This window comes from Stegostoma tigrinum, chromosome 37, assembly GCF_030684315.1.
Source record: "Stegostoma tigrinum isolate sSteTig4 chromosome 37, sSteTig4.hap1, whole genome shotgun sequence".
Classification (NCBI taxonomy): domain Eukaryota; kingdom Metazoa; phylum Chordata; class Chondrichthyes; order Orectolobiformes; family Stegostomatidae; genus Stegostoma; species Stegostoma tigrinum.
In genome coordinates, this window is record NC_081390.1 from 25,081,769 (window position 1) to 25,096,914 (window position 15,146).

Sequence of the window (15,146 nt, forward strand, 5' to 3'; positions counted from 1 at the left end):
GAGAGTTTTAGTTAAGAAAAGAGATCGGACAGCCTGGGGTTTGTCTACTTAGAATAGACAAGACTGAGGGGAAGACATGAATGAGATGGAAAAATTATGAGGGGCAGAGATAAGATAGACAGGAAGGAACTTTTTCCTTTGATGGTGGGATCAATGACTAGGGGCCATAGATTTAAGATAAAGTACTGAAGGATTAGAGGGGATGTAAGGAAAACATTTTTCACCCAGAAGGTGGTGGGAATCTGGAACTCACTTGCTCTAAGGGTGATAGAGGCAGAAACTCTCATAACATTTAATAAGCATTTAGAAGTACACTTGTAATGTCAAGACATACAAGACTGTGGATCAAGTCTGGAAATGGGATTAGAATAGTCAGGTGGTTGTTTTAGATCAGCACAGATTTGATGGGCTGAAGGGCCTTTTTCAGTGCTGTAGATCTCTATGATTGTAAGGAGACCAACAGCAAATGCTGATATTTTATTGCGGATGTAGAAACATTCAATATTCATAAGTACTTTCACTATGGCCTAGTTCCAGAACAACTGCACTATTCAACATTATTCTTCTTAAAACGGAGGTGCTGATAGCATGAGGAAGACTTGAGGTGACCTCGTGCCCACAGGCTGTAATGACATTGTGACAGTTAGCATAAAAATAATGAATGGTCAATGCTGCCATTGAACATTATGATGGGGAATGCAGCCACAAACCGTTTAAACATGAAGCATCTTTTAATGAGATGTGGATACACTGCAAACCCAGGAAGGAACCACGGTGCCAAATGCAACGGCTCTATAACCAGCACCTTCAGGTATAACTCACTGTTTCAACATGGTATTGTAATATCAGGACACTGATCAGCTTCATTTGTCAGCTCTCTTACTGGATCAGTTTTCAAACACATGCCAGCCAGAAGCAAGGTTGATAAATCTAGACTAAAGACCTTGATTAAGGGTCCATTTGCAGCTTCAGCCCAGAGCAATCTCAGTCACGTTTGTAAAAAGCAGATTGACACGAGTCAGTACAAAAACTCTGTTATAAGGACAACTGACATTTAGTTAAAACTAGTCACAGCTGGAGGATATTTCATAATCAAACTAAAATGACTGTCAGTTTGCACTCAACAAGATCCACAAAACAGTGATGAGATTATGACCGAATGATTGCTTTTGTTAAGTAACATTGGCTGACAGAAGAATCTGGCCTCAAGACATCAGGGAGTACCGTCCTGCTCTTCTCAAAAGACTGCTTTGTGGTCTTTTGACAACCCATGAAAGGGCAGATAGGATTGGGTTTAACAGAAGAAAACACCTTCCAAAATGGGGCTTTTCAGTTCCAGCACAGATTTTACGTGCATAGTTTTTGAACTGACTTTGAACCTGCAACCCTTATGCCAATGCCATTTAGTCAACGTTTTCCACAGGTCACAGGGTGTCTAACGCATCTCCACCGACAGCTATTCTTTTCAACTACAACAATGTCCTTACACAAACAAATACAGTAGCTGATTTATGCACAACATTATCCCACAAACAGCACTGATTTAGAAGACCAGTCAATAAACACTGCTGTTCTTTGACAAGGGGTTTTCTGCATCCACCTCAAGAGCACCTCAGTCTGGTTTGGAAGTCAGCAAAGTAAACGGATCAGCACTCCCTGATAACAAAATGTGGGGCTGGACGAACACAGCAGGCCAAGCAGCATCTCAGGAGCACAAAAGCTGACGTTTCGGGCCTAGAGCCTTCATCAGAGGGCATTTGTGCTCCTGCGATGCTGCTTGGCCTGCTGTGTTCATCCAGCCTCACACTTCGTTATCTTGGAATTCTCCAGCGTCTGCAGTTCCCATTATCTCAGATCAGCACTCCCTCACCAGTGCATTGAAGGTCAGCCCGAAATCCACTCAAGTTGTTGTCGTTCTCAATTAGCAGAAAGGTTTCCTCCGTTACCAGAGCATTTCAAAGCAAGTCATCAAATGAGAAGCATTTAATGCCTTTCTGAGACACGATCAAAGGCTGCACACATTTTACAAGTTTGTTTATAACCCCTCCTTTCCAAATTTCCAAACTTCTTACAGACGATGAAATGAAGTTTCCTTTTAAGCTCTGAGGTAATGTGGGCTTGAAAGCAATCCACTTGTCAGCCTTTGGGTTACTACATTATAATATGTCAGGAAAAGTGCTGCAGGAAATCACAGTATCACAGTCATGTCCACCAAGTCCTTATGAGGGCGTAAGGGCTTTAATCCTTCTTAGCAAAAGCCAAATCACAATTTTACAATAAGGCAGTGACCTTTGAAACATAAACACACTTCAAACATTCCTATTAATTTTACACACTTATGGGGCACTGGATGATGAAAGAACCTGTTAACAACAGAGAGACCAGCAACCCAAAGGAAAGGTTTGCTGAACACTTTCACATTAAGCCAGTGCTTCCTCTAACAGCCACAGCCTCTGCCCCTAGACGAGAGTCAGTGGAAAACATGAGACACAAGACGTCCCTAGGTCAACTACACATTGTGCTGTTAACACCCCAAGAACAGCGAACACAGCGATCCCACACAAAACCAAGTCTGTGAATGTGCTGGAGTTTAGGGGCACAGGTTCCACAAGGATCAAGTTTTCAAATGCAGCCCTATCTGAATATAAAGTCAAATGGGTTACAGTGTTTGTCATTCCCACACACTTAGAAACCATCATCTCTGCCTCCATTTACAATTGGCAAAGATGATTCAGACGGCGTGCACACTTAAATATATGGAAATATATTTAGTTTTTCACAAAGTGCATCTAACGAGAAATTCGGGAGGGGGAGAGTTACCTGGACACACTGTTTCAGTAGGCAGTCACACCCAGTAGATTAAATAACTCAAATTCAGAAAGTGTTCAGGGACAAGGTGTGACTGTAAGTGAGGCAGGTAGGGGGATTCAGAGTTCAGGAGTGCAGGAGCCTCAACCCTTGACCGTGACCAACAGGTATGAGATTCTTGCTCCCTGTATGGATGAGGAAAAGGACTGTGGACAGGATGAGCCAGCTGACCATGGCACCATGGTGCAGACGGCAATTGAAGAGGGGGGAGCAAAAAGACAGGTAGTTGTTATAGGGGATTCTATTAATAGGGGGACAGATAGTATCCTATGCAAGCCGGATCGGGAGTTCCGCATGGTGTGTTGCCTGCCCAGTGCCAGGGTGCGGGACATCTCTGACCGGGTTGAAAGGATATTGAAGCGGGAGGGGGAGGATCCAGTTGTTCTGGTCCATGTTGGGACTAACAACATAGGCAAAGCTAGGGTAGAGGACCTGTTCAGGGATTATGAAGCACTAGGAAAGAAATTGAAGTACAGGTCCTCAAGGGTCATAATCTCCAGATTACTGCCTGAGCCACATGCTAATTGGCACAGGGAAAAGAAAATTAGGGAAGTAAACACGTGGCTAAGGGATTGGTGTGGGAAAGAGGGATTCCATTTCATGGGGCATTGGCATCAGTTTTGGAACCGGGGAGATCTGTACCATTGGGACGGTCTCCACCTGAACCGATCTGGAACCAGTGTTCTAGCGAAAAGGATAAATAGGGTGGTCAGTAGGACTTTAAACTTCTGAGTCAGGGGGAAGGAAAAGTGAAAGAGACAGGGAGCATGGAGTTAAATGGAAAGATAAGCAACAGGATAGTATGTGTACAGGTGGATTTAAGCTCAAGGCAGACTAGGAATACAGCAAGAAGGAAGGATAGCTTAAGACATCTTGGGATTTCCAACCTCTCTAATAATGATAAGAAAGTTAGCATCAAGGCACTTTATCTAAATGCTCGCAGTATTCGCAACAAAGTAGATGAATTAGCAGCACAAATCCTCTTGAATGATTAAGATGTGGTAGGCATCACAGAGACATGGTTGCAGGGAGTTCAGGATTGGCAGTTAAACATCCAAGGATTCACAACATATCAAAAAGACAGGGAATGTGGGCAGAGGGGATGGGGTTGCCTTGTTAGTTAAGACTGAAATTAAATCTACGGCACTGAATGACATAGGGTCAGAAGATGTGGAGTCTGTGTGGCTGGAATTGAGGAACCACAAAGGCAAAAACACTATAATGGGAGCTATGTATTGACCTCCTAACAGTGATCAGGATCAGGGTCACAAGATGCACCGAGAAATAGACAGGGCATGTCAGAAAGGCAAGGTCACGGTGATCATGGGGGACTTCAATCTGCAGGTGGACTGGGTGAATAATGTTGCCGGTGGATCCAAAGAAAAGGAATTCATGGAATGTTTGCAGGATGGCTTTTTGGAACAGCTTGTGATGGAGCCCACAAGGGAGCAGGCTATTCTGGACTTAGTGCTATGTAATGAGCCAGACTTTATAAAAGACCTTAAAAGTAAGGGAACACTTAGGAGGCAGTGATCATAATATGGTAGAGTTCAGTCTGCAGTTTGAAAGAGAGAAGGCAAAATCGGATGTAATAGTATTACAGTTAAATATAGGTAATTACAGGGGCATGAGAGAGGAATTGACGAAAATCGACTGAAAGCAGAGCCTAGCGGGGAAGACATTAGACCAACAATAGCAGGAGTTTCTGGGTGTAATTGAGGACACAGTACAGAGGTTCATCCCAAAGAAAAGAAAGATTATCCGGGGTGGGATTAGATGGCCATGGCTGACAAAGGAAGTCAGGAAATATATCAAAAGAAAAAAAGAGACAGCCTATAAAGTGGCCAAGAGCACTGGGAAATCAGAAGATTGGGAAGGCTACAAAAACAAACAGAGGATAACCAAGAGAGCAATAAGGAAGGAGAGGATCAAACATGAAGGTAGGCTAGCTAGTAATATTAGAAATCACAGTAAAAGCTTCTTTCAATACATAAGAAACAAACGAGAGGCAAAAGTAGATATTGGGCCACTCCAAACTGATGCTGGAAGGCTAGTGATGGGAGAAAAGGAAATAGCTGAAGAACTTAATAAGTACTTTGTGTCAGTCTTCACAGTGGAAGACATGGGTAGTAGGCCAACAATTAGGGAGAGCCAGGGGGCAGAGTTGAGTATGGTAGGCATTACAAAAGAGAAAGTGCTAGAAAAGCTAAAAGGTCTAAAAATTTGATAAATCTCCTGGCCCTGATGGGCTACACCCTAGAGGTCTGAGGGAGGTGGCTGAGGAAATAGCAGAGGCTTTGGTTGCGATCTTTCAAAAGTCACTGGAGTCAGGGAAAGTCCCAGATGATTGGAAAATTGCTGTTGTAACTCCCTTGTTTAAGAAAGGATCAAGGCAAAAGATGGAAAATTATAGGCCGATTAGCCTAACCTCTGTAGTTGGTAAAATTCTAGAATCCATTGTCAAGGATGAAATTTCTAAATTCCTGGAAGTGCAGGGTCAGATTAGAACAAGTCAGCATGGACTTAGTAAGGCGAGGTCGTGCCTGACAAACCTGTTTAGAATTCTTTGAAGAGGTATAAAGTATGTTAGACCAGGGAAACCCAGTAGATATTATCTATCTACACTTCCAAAAAGGCCTTTGATACGGTGCCTCACGGGAGGCTGCTGAGCAAGGTGAGGGCCCATGGTGTTCAAGGTGAGCTACCGGCTTGGATTGAGGATTGGCTGTCTGACAGAAGGCAGAGAGTTTGGATAAAAGGCTCTTTTTCGGAATGGCAACCGGTGACGAGTGGTGTCCCGCAGGGTTTAGTGTTGGGGCCGCAGCTGTTCACCTTATACATTAATGATTTGGATTAAGGGACTGGGGGCATTCTGGCGAAGTTTGCCTATGATACAAAGATAGGTGGACAGGCAGGTAGTACTGAAGAGGTGGGGAAGCTGCAGAAAGATTTAGACAGTTTAGTAGTGTGGTCTAGGAAATGGCTGATGAAATTCAATGTGAGTAAATGTGAGGTTTTGCACTTTGGAAAAAGAATACGGGCATGGACTATTTTCGAAATGGTGAGAAAATTCGCAAAGCAGAAGTACAAAGAGATCTGGGAGTGTTGGTCCAGGATTCTCTAAAGGTTAACTTGCAGGTAGAGTCCGTAATTAAGAAAGTGAATATAATGTTGTCGTTTATCTCAAAAGGGTTGGAATATAAAAGCAGCGATGTGCTTCTGAGGCTTTATAAAGCTCTAGTTAGGCCCCATTTAGAATACTGTGTCCAACTTTGGGTCCCACACCTCAGGAAGGACATACTAGCCCTGGAGTGTGTCCAGCGGAGATTCACACGGATGATCCCTGGAATGGTAGGTTTAACGTACGATGAACAGCTAAGGATCCTGGGATTGTACTCATTAGAGTTTAGAAGGTTGAAGGGAGATCTAATAGAAACTTACAAGATAATGTATGGCTTAGAAGGGGTGGACGCTAGGAAGTTGTTTCCGTTAGGCGGGGAGACTAGGACCCGTGGGCATAGCCTTAAAATTAGAGGGGTAAATTTAAAACTGAAATGAGGTGACATTTCTTCAGCCAGAGAGTGGTGGACTTGTGGAATTCATTGCCGCAGAGTGCAGTGGAGACCGGGACGTTGGATGCCTTCAAGGCAGAGATTGACAAATTCTTGATCTCAGAAGGAATCAAGGGCTACGGGGAGAGTGCAGGGAAGTGGAGTTGAAATGCCCAGCAGCCATGATTTAAATGGCGGAGTGGACTTGATGGGCCGAATGGCCTTACTTCCACTCCTATGTCTTATGGTCTTAAATTTTTAATCCGAATGCAACGTATGGCCGGGCTGTGCACATTACACACATTTTCACAGGCCACCATTCCGTAACTGTCATATGGTGACAATATATTCTGAATTGTTGTATAGATGTCAACTTTCAGCAACATTCAATGCATCGACTGAAATTATTCTTCCCCGATCAATAAACTAACTCCATATGGTGAGCAGAACCCAGCTCATCCATGTCATGCAGTTCATGTTAAAAAGCTCTACATACAAACCTTTTGTATTGTCACTTAATCTACAGCAAGCATAAAAGTGATCATTTATTCAGATCCCACAGGTGTCAACTAAATTGGAGCCATTTACAGAGACACAAAGGCAATGGGTTCTCATTGAAAGATGTTTATTTCAAAACTGAATGGGATGAGGTCCCCCAGGAGCTATTAACTGTTACTAAAACAGTAAATGTAACTAATCCACCCAACATCTCTGAGATACTTCACAGAACTATTCAAGCAAGGGTTCCTGTGATGCGGTGATATTGTCCCACTGGCTCCAGAGGTGTGTAATGGCATCTCTGAAGAGGGTGATTCGTAAACATCTACAAAGCAGATGGCCATTCAGTCCGTCATCACAGTACTAGTTTTTGAAGGGTGTTCTATTAGTCTTATTCACCTGCACTTTCCCTCTTTGACCAGCAAATGTTTTCTTTTTAGTATTTACCTAATTTCTTTTTACAAGTTACTCATGCGACTGTTTCCACCATCATTTCAATCTGTGTAATCAGATTGCAGCTTGCTTTTTTATGCAACATGCTGCTTGGATATTATGTTGTTTCTAATTTGCAAAATTTTGTTTTTAATTTATTTCATTTCAATTTAGTCCTCATTTTTCATGTGTGCCATGTTCATACAGTCTATCTATATTTATGTTTTGTACGACATTAATTTTTGGATGACAGGAATCTCTAATGCTCACTTATGCAAAGTAAAGAATAATTGTAATGGCTGATTTTCAGTCATTAAAACAACCTGCATTGCGATAGCACCTTCAACACATCAAAACTTCCAAAAGGTGCTATTAACTGTTACTAAAACACTGTCACTGTCAACAAACATAATTTAACACAAACCACATAAGGAGGTATTAGGGCAAATATCAAAATACCAGTCAAAGAGGCACTTTTTGTTTCAAATTATCATTCATGGGATGTGGGCATTGCTGGCAAGGCCAGTATTTATTGCCCTGCATTAAACGTTCTTTAGAAAGCAAGTGATGGAACAGCCTTCTTAAACCACTGCAGTCATAGGGGTATAGGTACACTTACAGCAACTGCCGGGAGAGTTTCAGGATGCTAGTCCAGTGTGAAAAAAGTGATATGGCTCCAAGTCAGAATGGTGTGGAGCTTGAAGGGGAACTTGCAGGTGGGGTTTTCCCATATACCTGTTACCCTTGTCCTTCTAGATGTTAGAGATCGCAGGTGTGCAATGTGCCTTTGTGGCTGTAGTGCGTCTTGCATCTGGTCTAGACTGTGCATCAGGGTGGAAGCTACATGTTGTGCAAGTAATAAATGGGGGTGTCAACCAAGTGGGCCACTTTGTCCTGGATGGTGTCAAGCTTCTTGAGTGTTGTTAGAAATGCACTCATCCACGCACAAAGTCAACAGTACCTCATCACATGCCTGACTTGTGCCTCGTACATGGTGGACAAACTTTGCAGACAGGAGGTGAGTTACTCACTGGAAGGGAGGAAAGAATCCAGGCAGACAAAAGCATAGCTGCCAATGATGCAACAAACAAAATCTTAAGAAATTCAGTGGTATCGTCACATGGACAGCATTGGTAGTCTGGAAATTTAAACATTGAGCTTTCAATAAATCAGAAGTGTTTAACAAATTGGAGAAGCTTTGAAATCGTTAACTAATTAAAACTGACGCAACAGCACAGTGTCAAATATTCAGAAATCCATTTGTATTGAATGGAAAATAGCCCCACGCCCTTTTCAATGAATACAGATATTTTATAGTTACTTACATTTCAGGATATTTCACTCCTCGCTCAGCCCCAAGGTCTCTGTAAGCTTTGCAAGCCATAAGGATGCTTTCAGTCCCACCAGATGTCACCTGCAAAAGCAAGAATAGTTTAGATTTCTGACCTTTACATTTTTCTATCCTGAGACATCTCTCATTACCTAGGAACCTTTCACCATGCTACACAAGCCAGCATTTATTCCCCTATGATGTAAGTTCTTTGGCAAACTGAGCTGCATTGATACATGATGAATAACAAGACCTTGGAATCATGCAGCTTAAAAGGAGGCCAGTCAATCCAATCAGCCTGAGCTGGCACAAAGAGCTAGCCGATTCACTCCACTCTGTTGCTATTTACAATGCATTCTAAAATATGAGCAAAACCTCACTGTGGGTAGCACATCACTTTAGTCAGGAGATTGTGGATTCAAATCTCACTACAGCCCATAATCCAGGAAAACACTTCAGTGCAGTACTGAGGGAGTGCTGCATCAACTGATGATTTTCTGAGCAAAATGCTAGACTGTGGTTCTGTCTACCTTGTCAGATGGGAGTAAAGATCTCGAGCACAATATTTTAAAGAAAGATGCAGCAGTTTAGAGTAGTGAATGTTAATTCATTCAATGAACCAATTTATTACACTCCCCTTTCCAGTTATGAACTCAATCCTGTTCAAAGTTCCTTCAGTTTCCACTAATTCTCTTCTCCTCTCAGTTTCTTCAGGCTGCCCTGGTGTGTCCTCCATTCCAGTCTCCTTCCTTGCAATTGCCAAACCAACCTTTCCTGAGTTACATGCCTCCTTCACCAGTTCGCCCACGACTCTGATCTGCCTTTATGTCAAACTGTAATGGTGCAGGTAGCCTCTGAGCATGAGTTCTGATTAATGAAGTCATTAGGCTGAAGAACAAAGTACAGGGGCCCCAAGAAATTATCGATAGAGAAAGTATCAGAGAGTAGATCGGAACTTTTTTTTAAAATGAGACTGTACAGGGTGGAACGATCTTGTGGTTTGCTTATTGCAAATGACACTCTACACTATTGGTATGAGTGTGATTTGCCTGTTGTACAAAATGGACTGTGAAGCAAAATATAAATAAAGTTGCCAAGGTTCCAGAGGACTGTAGGGTTGCTCCCTCATTACACAGAGATGACTAGTGGGGAGTTTAACCTGAAGCCAAGTAAATGAAACAAGCAACATCTCGTTTAAAAAACAGGAACACTCACTGAACATCAAGTGTCAACGGATAAACCCAGAATTTCCGTGTGAACTGCTGATAGAAACTGAAGATTTGGCCTAAAATCAGGAAAGCATTTTAAGCTGGTAAACAGAATAAGTAGTTTCTGAAGTGCCCAAAATAATTGCAGCATGTAAGCCATCCTTAGCTGTGCCTTTGAAAATTTTACAACAGTTCACTTCAGTACTTCACTGGCTAGAAAGTCCCAGAAGGTCCCAGAAATGCTTCTGGCAAATTAAAGTTCTTTCTTTCTACGTCTAGATACAGGGAATAGTCTCAAAATAAAGGAGCAGGTCATTTAGGACTATCTTGAGAACGAATTTCTTCACACAGTGATGAATGTACAACTTTAATAAATCTAGGGAAGCTCAGTTAGTGAGCCTGTTCAAGACAGAGGGCAACAGATTTTGAAACTTAAAGATATCAAGTCAAAAATGCTGTTGAGATAGAAGATCAGGCATGATCTAGTTGTTTGGCAGAGCAGGCTCATGGGGCCAAATGGCCTACTCCTGCTCCATTTCCTTTGTTCCTTTTAGTAAATCAAGCCAAAGCACAATTTGATTATAGAAATGTCCCACAGATATAAAGTCAGAATCTGCCAGCAAGGGTTATGGGGGAGAGTGAAAGGTCATCAAGGGTAGATGTGTAACATGGAATAATCTGATCTGCCATGAGTTTTCTCAAAGGTGGAACAGGCTCAAAGGGTCAACTGGCTTAGTCCTGCTCCTAGTTCATATAGTCATATGTTTTAATCATGATAAGTGCTGTCTCATATTTTATAAAATCAATACACCAGAACTCAGAGCTTAACAATCATCACTGGCTGAATAGCATAAGATTCCTTTGACACTTTCCACACATTGTACACAATGCAATTTCCCATGAAAACTGTTGGGAATGCTAAAATTTAAGTATCACACTCTCCTGCTCCATTAATCAGCACAGAAACCCTAAGACTCACCCCAAACAGACTAACACAACAGTAATCTGCACCATGAACAATTCAGATGCTTTTAAAAAAAGTTTGAAAATAACAGCTGATTAATTCTCAGGATATGGGCATCACAGGCAAAGGGGGTGGCCATGGGTACCCGCATGGGCCCAAGCTATGCCTGCCTCTTTGTAGGTTACGTGGAACAGTCCCTCTTCCGTACCTACACTGGCCCTAAAACCCACCTCTTCCTCCGTTACATTAATGACTGTATCGGCGCCGCCTCGTGCTCCCAAGAGGAGCTCAAACAGTTCATCCACTTCACCGACACCTTCCACACCAACCTCAAGTTCACCTGGACCATCTCCAACACATACCTCACCTTCCTGGACCTCTCTGTCTCCATCACAGGCAACCACCTAGAAACCGATATCCATTTCAAGCCCACCGACTTTCACAGCTACTTAGAATACACCTCCTACCACCCACCTTCCTGTAAAAATTCCATCCCCTATTCCCAATTCCTTTGCCTCCACTGCATCTTCAAGGACCGCAACTGCCCCCCGCAGTGGTTGAGAACGCCCTCGACCGTGTCTCCCACATTTCCCACATCACCCCGTCCCTGCAATAACTGCCAAAAGAGAATCCCCCTCGTCCTCACATACCACCCCATCATCCTGCGGATACAACGCATCATCCTCCGACACTACCGCCGTCTACAATCCGACCCCACCACCAGACATTTTTCCATCCCCACCCTTGTCTGCCTTCCTGAGAGACCACTCTCTCCAAGACTCCCTTGTCCGCTTCACACCCCCCTCCAACCCCACCATCCCCGGCACTTTCCTCTGCAACCGCAGAAAGTGCTATACTTGCCCCACACACTTCCTCCCTCACCCCCATCCCAGGCCCCAAGATGATGTTCCACATCAAGCAGATACTCACCTGCACATCTGCCAATGTGGTATACTGCATCTGCTGTACACGTTGTGGCTTCCTCTACATTGGGGAAACCATGTAGAGGCTTGAGGACCGCTTTGCAGAACACCTACTCTCGGTTCGCAATAAACAACTACACCTCCCAGTCGCGAACCATTTCAACTCCCCCTCAAATTCCTTAGACGACATGTCCATTCTGGGCCTCCTGCAGAGCCATGACGCTGCCACCTGAAGGTTGCAGGAACAGCAACTCATATTCCGCTTGGGAACCCTGTGGCCCAATGGTATCAATGTGGATTTCACAAGCTTAAAAATCTCCCCTCCCCACACTGCATCCCAAAACCAGCCCAGCTCGTCCCACCCTCCCTAACCTGTTCTTCCTCTCACCTATCCCCTCCTCCCACCTCAAGCTGCACCTCCATTTCCTACCTACTAACCTCATCTCGCCTCCTTAACCGGTCCATCTTCCCCGGACTGACCTATCCCCTCCCTACCTCCCCACCCATACTCACCTCTACAGGCTCCATCCCCACCCCTTTAACTTGTCTGTCACCCTCTCTACCTATCTTCTCCTCTACCCATCTTCGATCCGCCTCCCCCTCTCTCCCTATTTATTTCAGAACCCTCTCCCCATCCCCCTTTTCTGATGAAGGATCTAGGCCCGAAACGTCAGTTTTTGTGCTCCGAAGATGCTGCTTGGCCTGCTGTGTTCATCCAGCTATACACTTTGTTATCACTGGCCTGACCATCCTTTTTCTGCAAATTGGTGTGTTTTGGACCTTTATCGTAAAGCCCTTCTATGTTTCTCAGTGGTTGAACAGGCCATTCTAGAAGGTAGCTTAGCACTAACAAGCATAGGGCTGGAGTCACATATATGATCTGACTGGATTAGGACAGCAGATTTCCTTGCATAGAGAACACCAGTGAACCAATTGGGTTTTAATAATAATCATTGTAGTGACTAGATTTTGTTTAAAGATTTACGTACTTTCTTAAATAAACTGCGCTTAGGCTATCGCATTATTAATTATTGTCATTCCTGCAGACTGATCTAGCCATAAAACCTCAGGAAGGAGAATTGTGAAACTGAGCTCAGTAAATGTGGTTAATTGTGATGCAGATGGAAAACGTGACCACTGCCAGCTTTTTGGAAAATCTCAAGGGGTTCACCAATGCTCTTCCAAAGTTTGGAACCAGTGACTCGCATTTTGAGCCAGTGACTCTCATTTGGTCGAGACTACAAGAACACAAGTGTACATTTATATAGCAGCTTAACAGACTAAAACATCCCAAGGTTGGAATCACCAAACAAAATTTCACACCAAGCCAAAGAGATTTTAGGAGGGTGAATCAGAAGTTTGATAATGAAGGTAGGCTTCAAAGAACGGCACAAGAGGGAGGTGGAAAGCTCCAGAAGGTATTGCAGAGTGTAGCATGTACAGGGCATACCCAGTGGCGGAGCAATGAAAATGGAGATGTGAAAGAGGCCAAATTACAGAACCAAAAATGATTCCTAACACATCATGACCTCATTCATCAAGTCATTCAATTTTATAGGGAACAGAGTGCTTTAGATGGTATTTCACTATCACCTTCACTTATTGAGGCAAGATAATAAACACACACATTCTGAGGACAAGTTGTGATGTGCAACGCCCTAAAAGGATGTTAGAAGCCAACTCAGTCGTAACTTTCAAAGGGGAACTATATGCTCAAAAACAGAAAAACTACAATCCACAGGACAACGGGAAAAGAACGATTTGGAGTGAGTAAAAGGGTAGCTCTTCAAAAAACCAGAAAAAGGTACAGTGGGATGAATGCTGCATCACATACTGTTGAAAAATTCTACAAAGCTCAGTGAGCTACTGTTCAGTTCTGGCATTTATCTTTTTACTCATTCAAAGGATGTAAACATTGCAGCCAAAGGAACTTGACATCTTAGAAAGCCAGAATCTGTTAGTTTGTTATTCAAAAGAATGATATAGCACCAATACTAGTATTATTATATCCAATAATCTTTTAGCCTTCACCTCGTGATCCCTGGGTCACTATCTCTTAGTTCAACTGAATGGGGATCAAAGGCAATAGCAAACGGTTCAAAGTATGAATTTCTAACGTAACAGCTGCACAATGACCAATTCTACATTCATTGCACAACAACCCAGACCTTAGTCACCACAGTGAATTGAACACAGCCTTTCCCACACAAGCAGCAATGATAGGCTTTGTCTTACTCTTTAGTTTAGAGATTACACAATGTATGCAATACAGAAGACGGATGTGTAGGCAAATTTGAATAGATTCAAAACAGATATTGCTGAGACAAATACAGCTGGTCTGACAGCACTTATGCGGAAAAAACAGAGTTAACATTTAGAATCCGGTGATCCTTCTTAGAGTCAAAGTCATACAGAATGGAAACAGACCCTTCGGTCCAACTTGTCTGCACTGTCCAGACGTCCCAATCTGACCGAGTCACATTTGGTTCAAATCCCTCTAAAGCCTTTCTAATCTTACAACATTTAAAAGGCATCTGAATGGGTGTAACATACATTTAGAAAGCAAGGACTGATTAAGGATAGTTAATAGGGGAAATCATGCCTCAGTAACTTGACTGAGCTTTTGAAAAAGGTGACAAAGAGGATTGATGGATTGATGAAGGCAAAACAGTAGATGCTGTCTACATGGACTTCAGCTCAGCCTTTGACAAGGTTCCACATAGTAGACCATTTAGTAAGTTTAAATCAGATGGGATCCATAGGGAGCTGGCCAACTGCATACAATATTGGTTTGAAAGTAGACCACCACTTCCTCTGGCAACTCATTCCAAGAAACACCACCCTCTTGCTTGAAAAAGTTATTCCTCAGTTTCTTTCTAAATCTTTCCCCTCTCACCTTGAACCCATGCTCTCTGGTTTTGGGGGTCTCCCATCTTGGAAAAAAGACCTCGGCTTTTCACCTTATCCATGCCTGTTATGATTTTATAAATCACTATAAAGATCACCCCTCAGCCTCCGATGCTCAAGGGAAGACAGCCCTGGCCTATTCAGTCTCTCCCTGTAGCTCAAACCCTCTAGCCCCCAAAATATCCTTGTAAATCTTTTCTGCACACTCTCAAGTTCAACAACATCCTTTCTATAGAAGGCTAACCTTCTACATTGTATTCTAAAAGTGGCCTTATCAATGTCCTATACAGACGCAGCATGATGTCCCAACTCCTATACTCAATGTTCTGTCCAATGAGGGCAAGTGTGCCAAATGTCTCCTTCAGCATCCTGTCTACCTGCAACTCTACTTTCAAGGAACTATGCACCTGCACCCCTAGGTTTCTTTATTTAGGCAACACTTCTGAGGGCCCTACCATCACTGTA

At 43.1% G+C, this 15,146-nt stretch overlaps 1 protein-coding gene across 1 annotated transcript in view; it reads right to left on the reverse strand.

Moving 5' to 3' along the window:
• The window catches only part of sgpl1 (sphingosine-1-phosphate lyase 1), a 76,419-nt gene that overhangs the window by 20,377 nt on the left and 40,896 nt on the right, over positions 1 to 15,146 (reverse strand). Inside the window, exon 7 of the mRNA XM_048563470.2 lies at positions 8,675 to 8,763. Coding sequence (XP_048419427.1) covers positions 8,675 to 8,763 — 89 coding nt within the window. The remainder of the gene's footprint in view (positions 1 to 8,674; positions 8,764 to 15,146) is intronic.